General features: G+C 37.1%; 1 protein-coding gene across 3 annotated transcripts in view; it reads left to right on the forward strand.

Annotated features, from left to right (window-relative positions):
• Window positions 1-25,851, forward strand: part of SPATS2 (spermatogenesis associated serine rich 2) — a 154,140-nt gene that overhangs the window by 95,387 nt on the left and 32,902 nt on the right. For all 3 annotated transcript variants that reach the window (XM_039241438.1, XM_039241439.1, XM_039241440.1), the window contains exons 3-5: window positions 15,484-15,563; window positions 20,129-20,237; window positions 21,346-21,395. In XM_039241438.1, the coding sequence (XP_039097369.1) occupies window positions 15,484-15,563; window positions 20,129-20,237; window positions 21,346-21,395 (239 nt within the window). The remainder of the gene's footprint in view (window positions 1-15,483; window positions 15,564-20,128; window positions 20,238-21,345; window positions 21,396-25,851) is intronic.

A 25,851-nucleotide genomic window follows, 5' to 3' on the forward strand; every position in this document is an offset into this window, starting at 1 on the left:
CCAGGCTCTGAGCTGGCAGTCAGCACAGAGCCCGACGCGGGGCTCGAACCCATGAACCGTGAGATCATGACCTAAGTGAAAGTCGGACGCTTAACCGACTAAGCCACCCAGGCGCCCCAAGAGTTTTTAAATAGACATAAAAAGTACTAATCATTACTTCCCCAAAACAGACATATAAATCAATGAAACAGAATAGAGACCCAGAAATGGACCCACAAATGTATGGCCAACTAGTCTTTGACAGAGCAGGAAAAAAAAAATCCAGTGGAAAAAAAGACAGTCCTCTCAGCAAATGGTGTTGGGAAAACTGGATGGCAACATGCTGACGAATGAACCTGGACCACATTCTTACAACATACATAAAAATAAACTCAAAATGAAGGAAGGACTTAAGTGTAAGACAGGAAACCATCAAAATCTGACAGGAGAAAAGAGGCAACAACCTCTCTGACCTTGGCTGCAGAAACTTCTTACTAGACTTAGGAAACAAAAGCAAACATGAAGTATTGGGACCTCACCATGATAAAAAGCTTCTGCACAGCAAAGGAAATAGTCAACCAAACTAAAAGGCAACTGATGGAATGGGAGAAGGTATTTGCAAATGACATATCAGATAAAGAGTTAGTGTACAAAATCTGTAAAGAACTTATCAAACTCAACACCCAAAAAACAAATAATCCAGTGAAGAAATGGGTAAAAATCATGAACAGACATTTTTCCAAAGAAGACATCCAGATGTCTAAAGTACATGAGGGGCGCCTGGGTGGCTCAGTTAAGCGTCCGACTTCAGCTCAGGTCATGATTTTACGGTTCTTGGGTTCGAGCCCCGTGTCAGGCTCTGTGCTGACAGCTAGCTCAGAGCCTAGAGCCTGTCTTTGGATTCTGTGTCTCCCTTTCTCTCTGACCCTCCCCTGCTCATGCTGTCTCTATCTCTCTCTCAAAAATAAATAAAAACATTTTTTAAAAAAGTACATCAACATCACTCATCATCAGGGAAATACAAATCAAAACCACAGTGAATGAGATGCCACCTCACACTTTCAGAGTGGCTAATATGAACAACCCTGGAAACAACAGATGTTGACAATGAGGATGCAGAGAAAGGGGAACCCTTTTGCCCTGGAATGCAAACTGGTGCAGCCACTCTGGAAAATAGTATGGAGGTTCCTCAGAAAATTAAAAATAAAGTACCCTGTGATCCAGCAATTGCACCACTAGGTATTTACTCAAAGGATACAAAAATACAGATTTGAAGGGGCACATGTACCCCAGTGTTTACAGCAGCACTTTCAACAATAGCCAAATTATGGAAAGAGTCCAGATGTCCATCGACTAATGAACAGATAAAGGAGATGATATATATGTATACACACAATGGAATATTACTCAGTGATCAGAGAGAATGAAATCTTGCCATTTGGAACAATGTAGATGGAGCTAGAGCTTATTATGCTAAGTGAAATAAATCAGTAAGAGAAAGATACCATATGATTTCAGTCATATGTGGAAGTTCAGAAACAAAACAGATGAGGTTAAGCATCCGACTTTGGCTCAGGTGATGATCTCATCATTCATGATTTCAAGCCCCATGTCAGGCTCCATTGGACCTCCTAGAGCCTCTTCAGATTCTGTGTGCCCCTCTCACTTTGCCCCTCCCCCTCTTGCATCCTGTGTGTCCTTCTTGCTCCCAAAAATAAATAAACATTAAAAAGAAAGAAACAAAACAGAAGAACATAGGAGAAGGAAAAGAAAAATAAGATAAAAAGAGACAGGGAGGTAAACCATAAGAGACTCTTAAATACAGAGAACAAACTGAGGGTTGCTGGAAGGGTGTTGGGTGAAGGGTTTGGCTAAATGGGCACTAAGGAGGGCACTTGTTGGAATGAGCACTAGGTGTTCTATATAAGTGATGAATCACTAAATTCTCCTGAAATAAAAAAAAATAAAAGTAAATAAAACAAAATCATAAAGGAAAAGAATTAATGTCAATGCATTATTACATTAAAATTAAGAACTCCTGTTCATTGAAAGGGGCATTTAGGAGAGCTAACAGGCAAGTCACAGAATGGGAGATGTTTAAAAATCATTTAAACATGATATAAAGAAAAAGACCATTCTTCCTCCAAACACGGAGCATGAGTAGGCATTGTCAGGAAAGAGAATAACAACGTGGCTAATAACATATGTGAAGGCATTCATTCTCTTTAGAAATAAGTGAGGGGCATCTGGGTGGCTCAGTTAGTTAAGCATCGGACTTCGGCTCAGGTAATAATCTCATGGTTTGTGGGTTTGAGCACTGCATCAGGCTCTCTGCTGTCAGCACAGAGCCTGCCTTGGATCCCCTGCCCCCTCTTTTCCCTTCCTCCGCTAGCACAATCTCCCTCCATCCCACTCTCTCTCTCCCCTCAAAAATAAATAAACATTAAAAAGAAAAGATGGGGCACCTGGGTGGGGTGGTTGTTGGTTAAACGTCTGACTTCGGCTCAGGCCATGATCTCTCAGTTCGTGGGTTCCAGCCCCACATCAGGCTCTGTGCCTGGTTCAGATTCTGTGTCTCCTCCTCTCTCTGCCCCTCCCCCACTCTCACTTTGTCTCTCTTTCAAAAATAAATAAATATTTAAAAAATTAAAATAAAAAGAAATAAGTGAAATGAAAATTGAAATAATGAGATGTTCTGTTTGTACTGGAATGGCTAAAATTTAAAAAGATTAACAATACCAAGTATGTGAGTATATGGAATAAGAGAAACTTTCAAAAACTGCTAGTAGAAGTTTAAATCGGTACAGCTACTTTGAGAAGCTATTTTACATATGTACTAGAATTGAAAATATGCACAGCTTAAGTCTTAGGTCTGTTTTTGAGTATTCAACAGAAGTGCATTCCCAGGTCACCAGGAGGTTTGTACAAGAGTATTCAAACCAGCATTGTTTGTATTGGCCAAAAACTAGCAGCAAGTCAATTGTCGATCATTTGTCTAGCAAACAGCCCAGCTATTCACCATTTGTCCCTCAGTTGTTTAGCAAAATAGATAAATAAACAATGGTATAATCATACAATGAAATATTCAAGGAAAACGAACAAACTACATTTATTTGCAAAAACATGCATGAATCTTACAAACACAGTGTTGAGCGAAACATCCATGGCACCAAAAAATAAAATACACACAGAATTTTTTCTTTTATAAATAAAACTATACAATAATATTTAGGTATGTCTTCACTGGTATCAGCTATGAAGAAAAGAAGTTTGGAGAATCATGCCTTTGGTGAATGGTGAGCGATAATGAGGGATACATGAGGAAAACTTCTGGGGTACTTGCAGTTTTATTTCTCTAACCTGGGTAATAGTATTGAGTGTTTGTGATAAATTATCAAGCTGTGATACTTCAGGTGTTTATGCACTGTAACTGTTATATTTCACAGTAAAAAAAATTTTTAAAGATGTTTTATTAGGACAGAATGGGCCTAAACAAGTATGTTATTTAGGTAACGTGTGTCTTACCTTCACAAGTATAGCACTTAAAAGCTAGTGTCAACTTTGTGGTAATTACAACAATTACATGGATATAGAAATATTTATAAACAAAGTAAAGAATTGGTTCATAGTTTTTTAGGTTAAGAAAGAAGAAACAGGGTGCCTGGGTGGCTCAGTTGGTTAAGCATCTGACTTTGGCTCACGTCATGATCTCACAGTTTGTGGGTTCAAGTCCCGCGTCAGGCTTTGTGCTGACTTTCAGCTCAGAGCCTGGAGCCTGCTTCGGATTCTGTGTCTCCCTCTCTCTCTGACCCTCCCCTGCTCACGCTGTCTGTCTGTCTGTCTCTCTCTCAGAAAGAAATAAAAAAAAAAAGGAAAAAAAAGAAGAAACATATTTAATTCTTATTTACATGAAGGTTAATGAGCAAAGAGTGACAGATTTGCACTGCTGTGGTTTTATGAGAAAGGACATTGTTTTGTTAGAGACAGAGCATGGAATTAGGATTACTTGTTCATTTCTGCACCATGAAGCACAGGGGATGGGATGGGTTGGAAAGGAAAGATATTCATTGTTTTATAGTGCTAGAAGGATCATCCAAAGCAAAGTCTTTTACAATGACAAAAGATTATCTTTCAGATCTAAACTGAAATTAGAGGGGCACCTGGGTGGCTTAGTTGGTAAAGCATCTGACTTCAACTCAGGTCATGATTTCGTGGTTTGTGGGTTCAGGCCCTGCATCGGGGTCTGTGCTCATAGCTCAGAGCCTGGAGACTGCTTCAGATTCTGTGACTCCATCTCTCTGCCCCTCCTCTTCCAGTGTGCTCTCTCTCTCTCAAGAATAAATAAATTAAAAAAATTTTATTTAACTGAAATTAGGGGTGCCTGATTGATCAGTTGGTTAATTGGCCCTTGATTTTGGCTCATGTCATGATCTCACAGTTTGTGACATTGAGCCCCGCATTGGGCTCTGCCTGACAGCATGGAGCCTGCTTGGGATTCTCTCTTTCCCTCTCTCTGCCCCTCCCCATCTTGTGCTTGTGTGCACTCTCTCAAAATAAATAAAAAATAAACTCTAAATTGAAATTAGTTCTACTACATATGAAATGAAACACACAGTTTAAAAAAAATTATTTCTTTCTCACTCTCCTTCAGATTCTCAGCAATTCTACCAAATGAAGATTTCTTTGACTTTTAAATACCATAGTTCTTAAATGTTTTAATTTCATTGACTTATTAGAATTGAGTTTCTTTCCTAAGATAGCTGGTAGGATTCTTGAGAATCTTAAGGACAGTAAGGGGTAGGAGCTAATTTTTTAAAAAAATAGTGCATTCAAGGGCATCCCGGGTGGCTCAGTCAGTTAAGCATCGAAGTCTTGATTTCAGCTCAGGTCATGATCTTGAGGTTGGTGGTATCAGGCTGTGCGTTGGGCTTTGTGCTAACAGTATGGAGCCTGCTTGGGATTCTCTTTCCTTCTCTTTGTGTCCCTCCCACACCCCTCAAAAAAAAGAGTGCACTGGGTGTCTCAGTCAGTTAAGTGTCTGACTCTTGATTTCAGGTCAGGTCATGATCTCGCGGTTTGTGAGTTTGAGCCCCGCATCCAGCTCTCTGCTGAAAATTCAAAGCCTGCTTGGGATTCTCTCTCTGCCCCTCTCCTGTCGAAAATAAATAAACTTAAAAAAAATAGTGCATTCAGTTTACCCAATTCACCTTAAGCCGAGAACTATGGCATGTATTGTATAACATCTAGGAATCAACAATCTCATTAAATAGAGAAATTTTACTGAAATCTATAAATGAAGTTTTGACTTGTAAGAGAGACTGAAAATAGGCCTTTACTAGCTAAAACTATGTTTTTCTTCTGATTTAAGTGAACAACTCACACAGAGGCATTTTTATAAGACTTGATTCATTTGCAGACTGATTTTCTAGTTTTTAGATTACCCAGATGCCTTGATTTCTCTTTTTTACCCTGTTTTTACTGGCTTTCCATCTTTTAGCCACATCACAATTTATTTTTCCCTTTTCCCAAAGGCAAGGAGAGATTAGCCAATAGAAACATAAAACTCATGACAGTTTTTCTCACTACCCAGAAGTAAAGATTTAACTGAATATTTGTTATTCTATTTTAGTGCTCCATTCCATTGAAAAGTTTGAAAGTGGGCTGTAAGATGTCATAATTGTCATCATGTGGCTTCATAATTTTCTAAGTAACTGTTTGAATTCATGTAAACCTTGGAACTACATACAAGATTTTGTGAATAAGACATTAGTTCAGAGATTATCTAGAATCAGCAAAGAATGTGTAGTTGATCTTAGTAATTGAAGATTTGTGTCTTTTATTTTTTATTTATTTATTTTAGAGAGAGTGAGTGGAGGAGGGGGGCAGAAGAAGAGAGAGAGAATCCCAAGCAGGCTCCACACTCAGCCCAATGTGAGGCTTGATCTCACAACCCTGGGATCATGACTGAGCCAAAATCAAGAGTCAGACACTTAACCAACTGAACCACTCAGAAGCCCGTTTGCGTTCTTTAAAAAAAAAATCACAGTTCTTTTTTTTTTTAATTTATAAAATTGAGGGTTTTTTTTTTTTTTTTCCCTAGAAAAGCTGATAGAATTCCTGAGAATCTGTAGGGCAGTAATAAGTAGGATAGAATTTTTTTTAAAGCTGTGCATTTCATTTCATATGTGGGTGAACTAATTCCAAACTAATGAAAGATGGCATTGAGACAGAAGAGGTGGGGCATTAAAATAAATATCATTGCCTCCTGGCTATTTTCTAGGGTACATTAGTAAGAATGTAAGAATTACATTCAGGTCATCAGATCATCAGGTCATTATCTCATGGTTTGTGAGTTCGAGCCCTGTGTTGGGCTTTGCGCTGACAGCAGGGAGCCTGCTTGGTATTCTCTCTCTCTCCCTTTCTCTCTGCCCCTCCCCACTGGCATGTGGCATGTGCATGTGTGTGCACAAACGTGCTTGCTCTTTCTCTCAAATTAAAAAACAAAAACAAAAAACTTGTTCTGTTGTGCTTGTAGAAAACCTAGGAAAATCGAGTGGTAAGAGTAAGGTGGGATTTAATTGCTCATTTGTGTCTTTAATAAAAACCCTGATTTTCTAAAATAAAAAATTCTAGAAGTTTGGAAATTTCCCAGTGTGATTTCTTTGTCTTGTAAGAAGAAGCACAACATCTTTCAAAATGTAGTTGAAGAAGTACTCAAAGGAACAAAGTAAAACAGTTTAGGACTATATGATAGGGAGAAATAGGGAAATACAAGGCTGCTTTCTTCCACTGAAGACCCGCTTAGCAGATTGATTGGTAGTTGAAGTGTGGATTTTTCTGAACCTGTAAACTATAGCAGTTGTCATCTGAGATGCCTGGGAAGGCCATTTGATGAGACTGTAAGCCTATATCCTTGCAACCTAATGAGAAGATTTTTGTATTTGGCCACTGGCAACAAAGATGGAATTTTCTTAAATAACTTTTAAAGAACTAAATATAAAAAAGTGTTAGCATTCCAGAAGGCTATAACAGTACTCTATAGTAGAATTACTTAAAGCAGACTAGACATCTTAAAAAATGGCATTTTGACATAGTTGTTTTTCTAACTTTCCCATTTAGGATTTGCTTCCCTTCCAAATTTGATTTTTCATTACTTACACATTCTCTTTATCCTTTATATATACCTTTTTTCTTACCAAAACATTCATAATTCTTCCAAGCGTAGGTGGTAAATTGGCAGAAGAGAAAATTGACCTTGGAAATTGAAGTTGATGGCTTCTTCAGGTTTGAGGTTGTGAATACACCCTAGGCTTTAGCTAGTCATGTCTGTGACAGTAACTTTCTTTTCTTTGCAGTCACATTTATATACTATAACTCCTGTCCCCATATTTGTCATTAGTGTACAAGAAGAACCTGAACTCTATTTGCCATTTTATTGGTGATTTATACATGAACTATTCTCAAAAGTGGCATGAGAAAAAACAATTTCAAGACACTGGTTGTTTTCTTTTAGGTGATTGAGTATAGGCTGTGTTCAGGCCAAAGGAGAACTTTAGGTTACTTAATTGTTCATGAGATATACTTTTGTAAGAATTGGCACTTAATGACTGCCAGCTCGGAGCCTGGAGCCTGTTTCAGTCTGTGACTCCCTCTCTCTCTGACCCTCCCCTGCTCATGCTGTCTCTCCCTCTCTCTCTCCTAGAAATAAATAAAACATTAAAAAAAAAAAGAATTGGCACTTAAATTCTTGAGTCTATTAATTTTTTAAATATTTTATTTTTTATTAATTATTTTGTTTTTTTAGAGTTTTTATTTTTTAGGTTTTTTTTAATGTTTTATTTATTTCTGTGTGAGAGAGAGACAGCGTGAGCAGGGGAGGGTCAGAGACAGAAGGAGACACAGAATCTGAAACAGGCTCCCGGCTCTGAGCTAGTAGTCAGCACAGAGCCCAATACGAGGCTCAAACCCATGAACCGTGAGATCATGACCTGAGCCGAAGTTGGACACTTAACTGACTGAGCCACCCAGGCACCCCTTAATTTTTTTATTTAAGAGAGTGTGTGTGCATGTATGTAAGTAGGAGAAGGGACAGAGGTGGGAGGGAGAGAGCAAGAGAGTGAGAGAGCGAGAGAATCTCAAGCAGGCTGTATGCTCAGTGTAGAGCCTGATGCAGGGCTTGATCCCATGACCCTGGGATCATGCATGACCTGAGCCGGAATCAAGAGTCAGATAACCAACTGAGCCACCCAGGTACCCCTACCTTTTAATTTTTAAGAGGAAGCTGATCTAGTTTGAGAAAATATGACCAGTGATCATCACCCTTATTAGGTTATCTGTATATCTAGGCTTTCTTCCTGTAGGCTTACCTGCATTTAATTGGAAGATCTTAAACTCTATGGCTTCTCTTTGACCATGGTGAAATATGAATAATTTTGTTACCAACTTGTTTTATGCATGTGTATGGATTATTAGTGAGTAATAACAAGAATCTGAGATCCTTAGAAGAAAGGTGATCTACCAAGGTACGGTTAAAATAATGGCAACTTGAGGACTAGTGTGTGGTGAGTTACAGCACTAATGTCGTATAGCTTTCAGCTTGGAGTCTGTCCTTGATTCTGCTCTAGGTTTCTCATTGTGTGATTTTGGGTGAAAAATGGTACCATGACTGATTTTCTTATCAATGTAAAAGTATTCTGGGAGGGATTATAATTCCCTCCTAGATGTTTCTCTTCACTTGTCCGAAGGGATAATAGAGTAATTTACCATCATCTATGTTAATGGAAAAACATAATCTAAAATCATAAGTTTTTAGTTGAATTCGAAGATACAAATTTGGTAGCTCCTATAAGAATCCTTACACTTATTCCATACCTGAGTTTGAGCCCCTTCTATGCTTCTCTCTCCTCTAAGCAACCTGGAATTTGGGCAACAGTTTTTTTTCTCTGAAGCAGACAGTCTGTTCATAATGATTGAATTTAACTTCAGTACTTTAAAAAAGCCTTATTGTGTGTTCATAATATTAGCTCTGCTAAACCTTTTCCAGATCCTAAGTGGTAGAGCTTTTAATAATCTCCACCACATAATAGTGTTATTATGGCGGGCCAGTATATGTATTTAGTACTGTTCAATTTAATAAATTAATATATAGTTACTATTATATTGAGATATTTATTTTTTACTGGTTTCTTGCATTAGACTATAATACTCTAAGAGAGCAGGAACCATAGATATCTTATTTACCACGGTATCCTCAGTGGCTAACTTGATTCATGGTCAGTGTTTACCAAATATTTATTTCAGGAATTAATTTGGAATCTCAGTAAGGGATCCTTATGTTTTAAAATTTACACTAGGAAAAAAATGTATTTTCTTAACATCTTTTATGATTGGAAAATTTTTTTTAATTTATTTCTGGGCCACTTGGGTGGCTCAGTCAGTTAAGCATCAGACTCTTGATTTCGGCTCAAGTCATGATCTCACGGTTTGTGGGTTCAAGCCCTGCATCTGGCTCCGTGCTGACATTGTAGAGCTTACTTGGGATTCTTTTCTCCCTCCTCTCTCTGCCCCTCCCACATGCTCCCTTTCTCCCTCAAAATAAATAAACTTTTTTAAAAAACTGTAAAAAAATATAGATTTATTTATGGTAAAATTTATGTAAAATTTACTGTTTTAACTGTTTCTAAGTGTACAGTTCAGTGGTTTTAAGTATATTCACATTCTGTGTAACCATCACCGCTATTTATCTCTACAACTTTTTCATCTTTCCAAACTGAAACTCTGTACAGTCCCTTGCTGTTTCCTCTTTCCCCTGAGCCCCTAGCAACCACCACCCTACTTCTATTCTGTATTAATTTGATTATTCTAGGTATCTCATATGAATGGAATCATAGAGTATTTGTCATTTTGTGACTGGCTTATTTTACTTAGCGTAATGTTGTCAGAGTTCATCCATATTGTAGCACATGTCAGAATTTCCTTCCCTTTTAATGCTGAATAATATTGGTGTGTGTGTGTGTGTGTGTGTGTGTGTGTACACACATGACATTTTCTTTATTCATCGATGTGGACACTTGAGTTATTTCTGTATGTTGGCTATTGTAAATAATGCTGCTATGAACACGGGTATATAAATATTTGCTCAGGTTGCTGCTTTCAGTTCTTTTGTGTATATACTCAGAAGTGGAATTGCTTGGTCTTATGATAATTCTGTGTTTAATTATTTAAGGAACCACCATATAGCTTTTTACGTCAATTTTGCCATTTGACATCCCCGCTAGCAATGTGTGAGGCTTCCATTTTCTCCATCTGCTTGTCGTCACTTGTCCTCCTTCCTTCCTCCCTCCCTCCCTTCCTTCCTTCCTTCCTTCCTTCCTTCCTTCCTTCCTTCCTTCCTTTCTTCCTCTGTTGATGGTCATTCTGATAGGTACGAATATAATCAGAACTTTTAACCAAATGAATTATAAAACATTCAATACAATATGGTCTTCAGGTTAAGTTATAAATTAACAACAGAATTGTGTTTCAAAGTTTAAGGTACATATTCAACTCCAAAGAAGACTTACAGATAGCCAACAAATACATGAAAAGGTGCTCAACATCACTGATCATCAAGAAAATGCAAATCAAAACCACAAATGAGATACCATCTCACACCTGTTAGAATGGGTATTATTAAAAAGATGAGAAGTAACAAATGTTGGCTAGGATGCGGAGAGAAGGAAACCCTTGTTCACTGTTGGTGAACATGTAAATAGTATAGCAGCTATGGAAAACAGTACGGAAGTTTCTAAAAAAGTTAAAAGTAGAACTACCATGTGATCCAGCAATTCCACTTTGGGTATTTATCCAACAAAAACCCACTAACTTGAGAAGATACATGCACCCACATGTTTATTGCAGTATTATTTACAATGGCTAAGATATTAAAACAACCGTTAAGTGTCCATGGATGGATAAAGAAAATGTGTGTATACACACATGACGAATATTATTCAGCATTGAGAATGAAGGAAGGTGTCTAGGTGACTCAGTTGGTTAAGCATCCAGCTTCAGCTCAGGTCATGATCTCGGGATTCATGAGATTGAGCCCCACATAGAACTCTGTGCTGACAGTGCAAACCTGCTTGGGATTCTCTCTGCTCCTCCCCTACTTGCACTTTCTCTCTCTCTCAAAATAAATCCATTTAAAAAAAAAAAAAGAAATTCTGACACACGGAATATCACTTAACCATAAAAAGAAGGAAGTCTTGCCATTTGTGACAATGTGGTTAGACCTTGAAGGAATTATGCCAAGTGAATAAGTCAGAGAAAGACAAATATCATATCTCACTTATATGTGATATCTTAAAAAACAAAACAAAAAGCATGCTTATAGATAAAGAGAACAGATTGATGGTTACAGGGGAAGGGAGTGAAATGGGTAAAGGAGGTCAAAAAGTACAGACTTCCCATTATTAAAAAAAAAAGAATCCTCGCGATATAATATGCAGCATGGTGACTCTAATCTGTATTGTATATTTGTAGGTTGCTATGACAGTTGGTCTTAAGAGTTCTTGTCAAAAATATTTCGTAGCTATGTATGGTGACAGATGTTAACTAGACTTATCGTGGTGATCATTTTACAATATATATAAATAGCGAACCATTACATTGTACACTTGCAGCTAATATAGTGTTTTATATATATATATGTCAATTATACCTCAATTAAAAATGTTCAAGTTTGGTTTGACACATGGTATAATCAGACTCAACTATTTCTGTGTAATCCTCAGTGCTTAAAACAACTTTTGCCTGCGTTTTGAAGTCAGCAAAAACAATAATAGTAAAGCCTGCAGCATTTACAAATATGTCAGTGACACTGTAAATAACATACTTTATCTAAAATGTTCCTAAATGTATGCTATTTGAAATAATTCTAAGAAACTTCTGAGGTGGTTCCTGATAGAGTAAAATAAATGATAAGTAAGTTTAATCTCAGGAATTCCTCATATCCTTTAATCTCAAGAATTCCTCATATCCTCATATGTAAGAGTAATATTTAACTGCATTTTCTTTAAAAATTTAGTCTTGCAGAGTATATATATGCTCTTTGCTATCATAGGATAGATAGCAAAGGATGAGATATTGCCTGATTTTCTACCAGTGGAATTAAGTAAATCTTTCTTTCTTTCCATGAAAAAATAAGAGAATTGTTAAATCACTAAATATTGTTGATGGAAACTAAAAATGACTTTATCTGGAATGCTGAGGGGCACTTAAGCTCTAGATCATTGAAGTAAGGGTTTGACTGTACTTGAGTTGTTTGGTTAAGTTAAAAGAGGCAATATTAGCTGATGAGTAGGCAAGTTAAGATGTTAAAATATTGCTTTTTTAGTTTTGGCGAACTTATGATTTAGAATATAAATATGAACTTGGCATTTGTACCCTGGGAGGCTGACGTGTATGGTGGACTACCTCAATGGCTTCCTTGCCCTTGGGCTTCTAGTTGGGCTTGGCCATTAGGCAACACAGGCAGGAAATCAGAGGCAGGGAGATGAGTGAGGTAGTGGTATTTGTTTCCCAGTCTTCCCCTGAGGGAGATCACTGTGGGCTTATCTTGTCTTTTGACCAGAGGTTGTGGCTACAGTCCTTTGGCCCTCTCCATACCAGATGAAACAAAGATGAAAGAGCGAATAACAGTCCCTTTATTAAACTCTCCTCAGATTCCCCATTTTGAGTGTCCCATTTGTTTCTACTGGGATCCTGGCTGCTTTATGTATTTTTAATCATTATCCTAACTGGTATTATGACAGATAAACCCTAATAATACTTATGCTAATTGGGGGAGACAATAATAGCTGAAGGTGTTTCTAGAACTAATCTTTATTTTCCTTGTACTTTGTCTCATCTAATGTGTTGTTAAAGGAAAAAAATGAGGGTGCCTGGGTGGCTCAGTCGGTTAAGCATCTGACTCTTGACATCAGCTCAGATCATGATCTTGATCAAGCCCTGCATCAAGCTTCACTCTGAGCATGGAGACTGCTTGGAATTCTCTCCCTCTCTCTCTGCCCTTCCCTCACACACAAGTGTGCACTCTCTCAGAATAAATAAGTAATCATTTTAAAAAAAGGAAAAAATAAAGTGTTAGATGATGTATAAGAAGCTAGTAATACTAATAGTTCATTTAAATACATACCCCAAAATGCTGCTTTTCTTTCACTATCCCCTCATTTCCTTAAAAGAGGTTGATGGTTTGATTTTTTTAATAAGATTATCGATGTCCTTTGTATCATCTCGTTGCTCATTGATATGTCTTTGGAGGAGAGTATTTATAACCTCCAAGTTAAATCATTTGACAAACCTATACCAGTTGAGTAAGTTGCTGGGATAGTATTTTGACTGCATAGGATTTTCATCTTGTATACTGTGTTTCTTTTCAGTTATTAAAGATAGTTGAGAATTAACCATATTATGTAGTCATCTAGAAAACTCAGGCTTAAATACGAAGTTTGTGGTAAATGCAACCTAATTTTTAACTTAAGTAACAGTCTCAAAACTGCCAGTATTACAAGAGTTAAATCTGAATGAATTCATGGTCTTATTGGTAATTGGCAAGCATAGTTTTCCTTGGAATGACATTGACTCTATTCATATCCTCTTTTCCACTTTTAGTACCAAAATGCTGTTATCTTTCTAACTTATAAATTACCAGTCTTCCATAGGAATTAGGACGTATTTGAAAACCAGTATTAAGCTGTAAGAGTTTATTTATTCATTTTTTAACTGAAGTACAGCTGACACACAATGTTACTTTAGTTTCAGGTGTACAACATAGTGATTTGACAAGTCTATACATGATGTTGTGCTCACCACGTGTAGCTACCATCTGTCATCATGCAGTGCTATTATAGTAGCACTGACTACATGCTTTACCTTTTATCTTGGAAAACAGGCTTTAATTAAAACATCTATAATCATAGCAAAAGAATTTGGAAAGTATACTAAAATATTACTGTATTTTTAATACCCCTGTCTTATTCTGTTTGGGCTGCTCTAATAGACTGGGTAGTTTATAAGCAAGAGAAACTTATTTCTCACGGTTTGGAAGCTGGAAGTGTGAGATTAGAGTGCCATCCTGGTTGAGTGAGGGCCCTTTTCTGCTTCTCATTGTGTCCTCCCATGGAGCAGAGGCTGGAGAGCTCTGTGGGGTCTAATCCCATCATGAGATTCCACTCTTGTGACCCGTTCACCTCTCAAAGGCCCCACCTGCTAACACCATAACACACGTTATATAACACTAACACTTGAGGAATTCAGTATGAATTTAGTGCTGTGTGCCGTGGGGGGGCGGTGGGAGTAGCAGCAGGGGAGGGGCATACAAACATTTAGACCATAGCAGCCTCTTTTCTCAAAATTTCTCCATTTACTTGCTTTGTTGGAATGCTAACCCCCAGGCTACTCCCAAGTATGGTGCATAGATCAGCAATGTTGATACCACCTGAGAGTATAAATCTCAGGTCACAAGCCAAACTAGTGAATCAGAACCTGCATTTTAAAAATTTTATTTATTTTGAGACAGAGACAGAGTGTGCTCGAGTGGGGGAGAGGCAGGGAAACAGGGAGAAAGAATCCCAGTGCAGGCCTTGGTCTCACAAACCATGAGATCATGACTCAATGATGAGTTGAAATCAGGAGTCGAGTGCTTAACCAGCTGAGCCACCCAGGTGCCCTAGAACCTACATTTTAACGTAAGATTCCCCCAGGTCATAACTTATATCCACATCAGAATTTGAGAAGCATTCTAACCATTTCTTGCCATTGCATCTCATTAGATTAAAACCAGGTTGTCAAGTGTTAAAGCTGAGGTAATTCATTGATTATGTAGTCACAGGTAAAGAAACTGACTAAATTTGTGGATCACCTTTTCTTTATAAGCACAGGGAAGCCAAACTCTTTTCTGTAATCAATCAATTTGCACTAAGTTTTCCCATATTGTGCTGGTAGTATAAGCTCAGGTACATTGCTTCATCAGGCACTGTGTTCCAGAAACAAACATGAATGTTTTTAGGGGTTTGTAATCTAAGAACATGATATGTGTAGTGCAGTCTAGAAAATGGAAATTAGTTTCATGTGTTGTTATTAAAAGTGGTACAGAAGCTCACATGCTCACTCACATTTTCAAACTCATTAGTGTAAAATTTTACCTTGGGGAACTATATACTTGCCATATTTTAAAAGGGCCTTGCAAATTAAGATAGGATGGTTAAAGATATCTAGGATTACTGGATGGTCTAACATAGTTGATATATTTAGAATTTTGCTCAAACTCTTGACAGTTTTAATTAAAACCAAATTTTATAATTTTAACTCAAATGAAGTTATTAGTTAAATCTATATTTGCAAAATAGCAAAACTAAGTTGTTAATTATTTATGGGAGGAGAGCAGCTGGTAAGGTTTGGGGGATGGATCACATATTAGTTTAGGATCGTGTTGAATATATTTTTTCCTTCTTATTCTTTCAGATACATCAGGATTCATTTTTGATTTGCAGTCCAATACTGTATTGGCCCAGGGAGGAGCTTTTGAGAACATGAAAGAGAAGGTATGACTACTTACTGTGGATAGTAAGCTTGAATGTCACAATAAAATTTAGGTTCTAATACAATCAGTGGCTACACAAACTCATTTAGAAAGTGAAATATGATTTTCTTTGCATAAGTAGAATCATAAATATTAGTTAATATTATAACAAATAATATTTATTTGGCTAAGTGTGTATCTCATTTAGCAGCATTCTTCAAGGAACAGCTTGAATAGGATCTTTCCATTCATTTGGAGAGGATTCTTTTTTTTTTTTTTAATGTTTGTTTATTTTTGTGAGAGAGACAGACTGCGAGCAGAGGAAGGGCAGAGAGAGGAGGAGACACAGAATCCGAAGCAGGCTGCAGGCTCCACGCTATCAGTGCAGAGCCCAGCATGGAGCTCGAACTCAGGAACTGTGAGATCATGACCTGCGCCAAAGTCAGAAATTTAACCGACTTAGCCACCCAGGTGCCCTCATTTGGAGAGGATTCTTTTTTTTTTTTTTTTGCCAAAATAATATTTTATTTATTTATTTATTTATTTTTTTTACAAATAGTTTATTGTCAAATTAGTTTCCACATAACACTCAGTGCTCATCCCCACAAGTGTCCTCCTCCATGCCCATCCCCCCTCCCCCCCACATCCATCAGTCCTCAGTTTTTGTCAGCATTCAAGAGTCTTGGAGAGGATTCTTAAGTCCAGGAGAGTTCAGAGCAAGAAGACAAATAGATCTTCCAAGCAATATTCCTATGGAAGAAAACTAGGTATTTTTAGTAACATTACTCTTAATGAGTTTTATTGAGAAAAACATAAAAGCTTTATGTGCTTTCTCTGTCTTATTAAGAAAAGTATATTGTTGATTATAGAGTCACAGATACATTGTATTGAATAATATAAACACTTTCATATTTTAGGTTATCAGAATCTTACCTTTATCATTGAATCTCTAAGTTTTACCTACAGTCTGTTTTATAGTGATCAGTACTAAGTATTTTGCTCATCTCAAAAATATATATTACAAATTAGCCCTCTTTGGATTTTACATTATATACCTTCCCATTTGTATGGTTTTAAACTTTATCGTTGTTCAGTAAGCCTGAAACAAACAGGAAAGGGTAGAATGATATGAAAGCAAGTGTACTAAAAAGACTTAGATTGTAATACAGACTCTGCTTATTATTTAGGCAAAATACTTTACTTCTCTTCATATATAAAAGTATTCCTTTTCAAGCAGCATGGTTGACTGAAGAACCTGAAAACATTCCTGTTATAAAATACCTAGAAATACAGAATGAAAAATAATAGGCATGATATGCATTGCAGAGAGGCATCTGGGTGGCTCAGTGGTTAAGCGTCCAACTTCAGCTCAGGACATGATCTTGCAGTTCATGGGTTTGATCCCCACATTGGTTTCTGTGCTGAGAGCTCAGAGCCTGGAGCCTGCTTCAGATTCTATGTCTCCCACTCTCTCTCTCTCTCTGCCCCTACCCTGCTCGTGCTCTGTCTTTCAAAAATAAACAAACAAACAAACAAAATAAAAATGCATAGCAGCACAACACAAAAAGTTAAGGAAATCCTTCAGGGCCAAAAATATAGAGGGCATTAAAAACCAGAGTGTTAAGTCTGAGGTAGGTAATTCTGATACGTTTTACCAGTCTCAATAACAAAAGGGTTTTACCACACAGGGCCCCAAGGCTTGTCCTGGGTTAGGAATTGGAGCTGAGATCTTATATGAAGTTGAGATCCTAAAAATATTTCACATTTAGGGAAAGGGTGAACTAGAACAAATCTTCCCACTGACTTCTGAACACAGTATTCTTACTGTACATGTTCTAGAGGGATATTTTAAAAGACAAAGGAGGAGCATCTGCATGGCTCAGTGAGTTAAGCATCTGACTCTTGATTTTGGCTCAAGTCACGGTATCACGTGAGGTTGGGGTTGGGAGGTGTGCTGACAACACATGCACAGAGCCTGCTTGGAATTGTCTCTCCTCTCTCTGCCCCTCCCCTGCTTGCACTCACTCGCGTGCTCTCTCTCTCTCTCAAAAATAAACAAACTTAAAAAAAGACAAAAGAATTGCAGATAAACCTTAAGTTATATTAAGTGTTTTATCATTAGTAATTTTATATTGTAGTTTATTAATATTTTTTGAATATTATAGAGTAAAGCAAATTAATAATGTTTTTAGGACCTGAAACTTTTAGTGTACAGAGAAGAGAGACATGTTTAAAATTATATTAGAAAAGACCTTTTAATTTTATGTTTGAATTGAAGATGTTATTTTGAACTCCTGTAAAAAATGAAATCTCCTAACTCTATCCACTGAAAAAAAATCTAGAAATAATGACTCCCCAGTAACAAAACATACCTAGCTCTTAGATACTGGTTTCTGACTACGACTGCCTACCAAAAAGACCCTGGTCTTGGAGAAATAGCCAGTTTCACATTGTGCAGTGAGACAAGAAATGAAAATTACAAGGATTGGAAAGAAAGAAAAAAAATGGTTGTTATTTATAGACCATACCATTATTTCCTATCTACATAGACAAGCTAAGAAAGCAAGAATTTGTAAGAATTCATCAGAGTTGCTGGATATTAAAATGATATACAAAAAGGAAAACAATATGCAGTTGTAAATTGTATATTTTTTATCTCAGATCTCCCGGAGTGGAGGTAGGTGGGGGGAGAGTGGGTGAAATAGATAAAGGAAATTAAGGGTAGACTTATCTTGATAAGCAATAAGAAATGTATAGAATTGTTGAATCATTCTACACCTGAAACTATAATATAACACTGTATGTTAATTATTGAATTAAAAAGAAAACAAAATCTTAGGAATAAGTCTGGCAAAATTGGTGTATCTCTTTTTTTTTTTAGTTTATATGTTTATTTTTAGAGAGAGAGAGAGAGAGACCCAAGCAGGCTCCAGTGTCCACGCAGAGCCTGATGTGGAGCTCAGACTCACAAACCATGAGATCATGACCTGAGCTGAAACTAAGAGTCAGACGCTTAAGTGAGCCACCCAGGCACCCCAGCATATCTGTTTTAAAGAACATTTTGGCATTATGTCATGAATTTGTAGATGCTCTCATATTCAGGAATTCTAGTGGTTTTACACAATAGAGGCCTTCTTTCACTGTTCCCAGATGTGATTTTTTTTCTTTTTTATTCAGTTGCTTACAGTGTGATAAACATTGTTTTAGGCACTGAAGAATCAGCATCAGATTAGCATAGGGAAATTCATTCCAGCATTTTTCATAATAGCCAAATATTGGAAACAATATAAGTGTCCATCAACAGAATGAGTAAATTGGCTATATTTATGCAATGGAAATGCTGTGCAACAGTTCAAATAAATAAGAGATGCATTTATCAACACATACAAAGATCTAAAAAAAACAATGCTCTATGAAAAAAGCAAATTGAACATCGACATGTATGATAATATTTATGTAAGGTAAACAATAGTAAATATTACCTATGGATATATACATATGTCATAAAAGTGCAAAACATGTATCAAAATAATACCAGATTGAAGGCAGAAATCTCTGTAAAGAGGAGGGATATGGGATTTGTGAGGGACTTCATGGGGGCTTCAGTTATCATCTATTTTATTTTATTAAACTGATTATCATGTAGTGAGTGTCCATTATGTTTGTATGCCTGAAACAGTTTATACTAAATTATCTTGGGATGCCTGGGTAGCTCAGTCGGTTAAGCATACAACTTCAGCTTGGGTCATGATCTCATGGCTTGTGAGTTTGAGCCCCACATTGGGCTCTGCGCTGACAGCTTGGAGCATGGAGCCTGCTTTAGATTCTGTGCTTCCCTCATTCTCTTCCCTTCTCCCACTCATGCTCTGACTCTCAAAGATAAATAAACATTTAAAAAATTTTTTAATAACTTAAATTATTTTATAGTGTTATTATATAATTAAACGATACAAAGTAAAAATGTTTTTGAGGTACACCTGGGAGGCTCAGTTGATAAGTGTTCAACTTTGGCTCAGGCCATGATCTCGCAGTTTGTGAGTTCAAGGCCCATGTTGGGCTCTGTGCTGATAGCTCAGAGCCTGGAGCCTGCTTTGGATTCTGTGTCTCCCTCTCTCTGCCCCTCCCCGACTTGTGCTTTGTCTCTCTCTCAAAAAAAACATTAAAAATATTCTGAATTATTAAAACTGTTTTTGAAAAATGCTACTGAAAAATTTAAGTTGTTATTGTTGGTGGTTCATTAAACTTTTTACCTTTCTCCACAGTATGCTAAGATGAGGAAATGTTCATGCTAAATTAATACCTTATACCTAATTAAACCACCCTTTCCTGAAATAAAATCTAGCACATACCTTCTATTTCTAGAAATGCTCTGCTTTTCTAAGTTTTGAAATTAATTTTTTATGTGCTCTTATCGCTCATCTGTTAATCATTTCCATTTAGATGGTTGTATGTCTTCTCCCTGTCACTAAAGAGTGATACATATTGTTAAACATGAAACATCACTTTTTCTGTTACTCTCTTTAATAGGTATCAGTTACCAACTGACGAACTGATGTTAGAATTAAATGACCCTGTTGTCTTTTCCAGATAAATGCGGTGCGTGCAATAGTTCCCAATAAGAGCAACAATGAAATCATCCTGGTTTTGCAGCACTTTGATAATTGTGTGGACAAAACAGTACAAGCATTCATGGAAGGTAATCCTAATTCAGGTTTTTTAATAAGTTTATATTTATTCAAATAGAAGTTGCTTCAAACTTCTGTAACATTCATTCAGCAATCTGGTGTTTTATAGATGATATAGCAAACCCCAAGATAACATAACTTACCATGCCATTTTTTAAAAGATATCCCTTAAAGATACATCTTTCAGCCCTAGAAATAATTCTATGTGATATCTTATAATAAAAGGCTGATAAAATGCCATCATTTTACTCAAAATGTTCTGTTGGTTTTAGAATAAATTGTATGGCTAGTGGTTTAAGGGACTTGATTGGAATTGGGTTGAATAAGAATTTAAGAAACTCTTAGTGACAAAGCAGTGATCCAGCGGCCCAGCAACAGATGTCAAATTCAAGGACTCCACATTCTCTTCCAGTCTTCTATACCGTTTAGTTTGGTTCCTACAAGTGACTCAAATGTAGGGTTTTGGGTTTCTTTATCTGACATATGGAAGATTGGTGGGTTTAGCCAAGCCTTCAGTTTATAGAGTTGAGGAGTGTTTTATAAACTTCTTTCCGCATTATTTGTTTGAGAAAAACTTTTCTTGAAGCTGTTGCTTCATTAAATAGGAATGTCAGATTAAGTCTCCCTGTTTCTGTTTTCCTGAATTTGTTAGCATGGAATAAACAGACCCCAATTCTATACGGTCTGTATCATCATACAGTTTTTCTGTATCATCATCTGTTTTCTTTATAATGTTAGTATTTAGGTCTAGGGTAGTGTATAGCTGTCTCTGAAACAACATAGCAAGTGGTATTTGATCTTCTAGAGGGGAGGGGTTGGCATATCTGGTCTGAAACCAGTTATCTTTGTATACCGTCTAAGCTATGTAAATAAAAGAATCTTCCAAATTACTCTCTTAGAAGAACTTACTAAGGAAATTACATGGTCTAAATGGACAGGTATTCCAAAAGGTAAGCATGATAGGATTATCTCATTATATTAGCACAGAGACTTGATCCTTAACCTTTCCTATTAGGAACTTTGGAAGTTCTCCAGCAATTACAAAATGCAGGGACACTAATTCCTCATTGACCCATGCATGTGGTAGGAGAGAAAATCTGTAATTGGTTTCTTTTACAGGCAGCGCCAGTGAAGTACTCAAAGAATGGACAGTAACAGGCAAGAAAAAGGTAAAAATGAATTAAAGTTATAAACATGGTATTGGCATTTTTATTATTAACAAATTTTAGGCCCTGGGGCACCTGGGTAGCTCAGTTGGTTAAGCTTCTGACTCAGGTCATGATCTCATGGCTCATGAGTTGGAGACCCATGTCAGCCTCTGTGCTGACACCTTGGCCTGAAGCCTTCTTTGGATTCTATGTCTCCCTCGCTCTTTGCCCCTTCCCTGCTTATGCTCATGTGCTTTATTCTCTCTTTCTTTCTCTCAAAAATAAACATTAAAAATTTTTTTAAAAATTTTAGGCCCTGCAAACATAATTGAAAGAAAAGATTTACATATGCCACTTCACTTCATCTGGTTAAAAGAAAATCTTCTGTGACATTAAATCACAACTGTGTACATAGAGTACCACACAGTCTCTTCCGTGTGATTTAAGGCAGGAAACAGAATGACTTTGCCAGGTGTAGTTGCTGAGGTAATATTAGGGATGAAACAAGAGTACATGTCGAGGATAGCAGAGCTCCTCTAAAGAAAGTGATCTAGCCTGGTGGCTTTCAGGATCATACATCCTGTAATCAGTTAAAATAGCTCAATATTTTTAGGTCAGACAATGGTGTTATAGTCTCTGATATTAATGAGCTTTGACTTAAAGCCTTAAAAGGGGCTTTGTACTATTAGCTATGCAGAGGGGGCTTATCTTTCAGTTTAGGGAGGTAGAAGTCACTTGGGATGTGGAGTCAGTCAAAACTGGATTTATATCCTGTTCCACTATTTACTGCCTTTGTGACATTGGAGTATTGTTAACCTTTGTGTGCCTTAGTTTGCTTATTTCTAAAATAGGTAAATAATACTCAGAAAATATAAGTACTTGTACAATATTTAACATGCTCATTCCCTTCTCCTTATCCACTTAAAACTAGAATGCTTTCCCTGAAGGATGCTAGCCTGTCTCAAAATGCTCCCCATAACTCTTTACTCTAAATCTAGATTCAGGCACCTGGGTGGGTCAGTCCATTAAATGTCTGATTTTTGGTTTCGGCTCAGGTCAAGATTTCACAGTTCATGAGATTGAGTCCTGCATCGGGCTCTGCGCTAACAGCATGGGATTCTCTCTCTCCCTCCTTCTCTCTCTCTCTCTCTCAAAGTAAATAAATATTTTAAGACAAATAAATAAATCTGGCTCCTTTAGAAAATGTTTAAAGTACAGATTTTAATCGGGTATCTTTGGGAATAGTCTCTTTGGGATGCTCTTTTCCTGTACTCAGTTAGTGCGCTGCAGTTCTGGAATGCTTTCTCGATGACCCAAAATCACTTCCTTAGAAGTTCTGTTAAGTCTTGACCAAGCCAGGGTTGGCCCTAATGACTCTTGAAATGTTTTCCAAGCAGAACCTAGTACTTCTGCTGATTCCCCTAAAGCTCTCTGTACCTGTAGTTTTGAGTATTTGCTTAACTTCTTCCCATTTTTTCACCCAACATAAATAGCTATGTGTGCTATAGAGAACAGGAGTATGTTGATTTTTTGGCCCAGGATAATAAGTTATTAGTGATATAAGATATACCTAATGCTGGAAAAGCATATGTTGGAGACAAACAAACTTCTTAAAATTCAAAGAAAGAAAAACAGCTTCAGTTTGGCCATCCCAAGTGCCCAAATCCAGTCTGGTTAACTGGATAGGATGGATAGGATGTGACTATGAGCAGTTGCTAAGATAGTTATCATATACGTGGAACAGTGATATGAAAACTTAGCCAGTTCACATGGGGGAAAGTATTTAAGAGAAAGAAAGATGAGAGCTGTGGGGAGGAGACAATTATATCTAGAATCCCCATAGTGCTCCTGTTAGGGCCATAGAAAATGTTTGGGGGCATAAAAGGGATTGGGGAAAAATTGATTCAGTCATGTCAATCTAGCCTTACAAATAGAATTAAGATTGCTGCTAGAGCTGTTGTTTGACAAAGTAAAAGGCAAAGGACTTTTTGTTTTAATTTTACTATTTGCATAGGTAATATATTGATGTGGCTCAAAATTCAAAGCTATAAAAGTTAATACACTGAAACATCTTTATCCCTTCCCTGTTTCCCAGCCATTTGGCTTCCCACCCCAGAAGTAAATAGTATTGCCAATTTCTTATGTATCATCCGGGATACTTTAGGCATATATAAGCAAAAATGAAAATATATTCTTCTCTTTGCCTGCTCTTTTTTCATGTAATATATCTTAGAATATGTTCCACATCAACATATAAAAAATTGTCTTGTTCTTTTTATTTATTTATTTTTATTTATTTTTTAATAGTTTATTGTCAAGTTGGTTTCCATGTAACACCCAGTGCTCATCCCCACAAGTGCCCTCCTCCATGCTCATCACCTCCCTCCCCTCCCCCCAACCCCTATCAGCCCTCAGGCAGAGAAGGACAGATACCATATGTTTGCACGTATAGGAGGATTAGGAGGAACTTAACGGAGGACCATGGGGGAGAAGAAGAGGCAAACCATGAGAGACTCTTGAATGCTGAGAACAAACTGTCATGTTCTTTTTAAGGACATATAGTCATCCTGCTGTTTGGATGTACCATAATTTATTTAACCAGTCCTTTATTGATCAACATTTGGGTCATTTCCAGTCTTTTGTAACTATTAACAGTATTTCAGTGAATAACCTTATATATGATTTTGCACCTCTGTTAGTATTACCTAGGATAAATTCCTAGAAGTGGAATTTCTGGGTTAAAGGATATGTGCATTTGTAATTTTGATAAATATTGTCATACCAGATTGCCATAGAGAGTACCACTTCGCCCTCCCACAAAGTAGCAGAGGAGAACTGTTTCTCCATATCTTCAACTCTATCAACTCTTTTGGACCTTTGTTCATCCAAAATGAAAAATGATACTATAGTACCTTAATTTTTTGGAAAATTTTAAAATTGGTATTCTTCTGTGCTTGGTAGAATTCACCAGTGAAACCATTGCATCCTTTTCTTTGTTGGGAGATTTTTTTAAAGTTTATTTATTTTGAGAGAGAAAAATCATGAGTGGGGGAGGGGCAGAGAGAGAGAATCCCAAGCAGGCCCCATGCTGTCAGTGCAGAGCCCAATGCAGGGCTCAAACTTATGAACCATGAGATCATGACCTGAGCTGAAGTTGGATGTTTAACTGACTAAGCCACCCAGATGCCCCTGTTGGGAGAGTTTTGACTACTGATTCAGTCTCCTTACTAGTTTTAAGTCTGTTCATACTTCCTGTATTTCTTCATGATTTAGTCTTGGTAGGTTTTTGTGTTTCTCTGTTGGCATGCTATTGTTCAAAGTATTCTCTTGTAATCCTTATTTTTGTAGAATCTATAGTAATCCCCACTTCCATTTCTGATTTTAGTAATTTGAGTCTTCTTTTTTTTTCTTAGCCTTTCTAACTAAAGGTTTGTCAGTTTTGTTGATCTTTTCAAAGATTCATTGATTTTTCTCTATTGCATTTCTGTTCTTTATTTCATTTATTTCTGCTCTGATCTTTATTATTTCCTTCCTTCTACTAGCTTTGAGTTTAGTTCTTTTCTAGTTTTTAAAGTTGTAAAGTTAATGGGGCTTAGTCGGTTAAGCGTCCGACTTTCGCTTAGGTCATGATCTCGCGGTTCGTGGGTTCGAGGCCCGCGTCGGGCTCTGTGCTGACTGCCAGCTCAGAGCCTGGAGCCTGTTTCAGTCTGTGACTCCCTCTCTCTCTGACCCTCCTCTGCTCACGCTGTCTCTCTCTCTCTCTCTCTCTCTCTCTCTCCTAGAAATAAATAAAACTTAAAAAATAAATAAATAAAAAAAATAAAGTTGTAAAGTTAAGTTGCTAATTTGAGACTATATATAAGATATATATAAACACTTTCTAATGTAAGCATTTACAGCTAGTAGTTTCTCCTTTAGCATCACTTTTGCTGCATTCTATGAGTTTTGGCATGTTATATTTTCATTTTCACTTGTCTCTAAGTATTTTCTAATTCCTTTTGTTATTTCTTCTTTGATCCATTTGTTTCTTGAAAATATGTTAATTACCAGGGGCCCCTGGGTGGCTCAGTCAGTTGAGCATCCAACTCTGGTTTCAGCTCAGGTCATGATCTCAGGGTTTGTGAGTTTGAGCCCCACATCAGGCTTAGTGCTGACACTATGGAGCCTGCTTGGAATTCTCTTTTCCCTTTCTCTTCCCCTCCTCCACTTCTCTCTCTCTCTCTTTCAATATAAACATTTTTTTAATTTAAAGAGACATAAATTTTTAAAATGTGTTAATTTCCATAATATGAATTTTCCAATTTACCTTTTGTTGTTGATGTCTCACTTTATCCCATTTTGGTCAGAGAAGACACTTTGTATGATACCTGTCTTTTAAACTATCTATTGGAGGGGTGCCTGGGTGGCTCAGTTGGTTAAACATCTGACTTCGGCTCAGGTCATGATCTCATGGTTTGTAAGTTCGAGCCCCACGTTG

This window comes from Hyaena hyaena, unplaced genomic scaffold (assembly GCF_003009895.1).
Source record: "Hyaena hyaena isolate Hyena2069 unplaced genomic scaffold, ASM300989v1 scaffold_192, whole genome shotgun sequence".
Taxonomy (NCBI): Eukaryota; Metazoa; Chordata; class Mammalia; order Carnivora; family Hyaenidae; genus Hyaena; species Hyaena hyaena.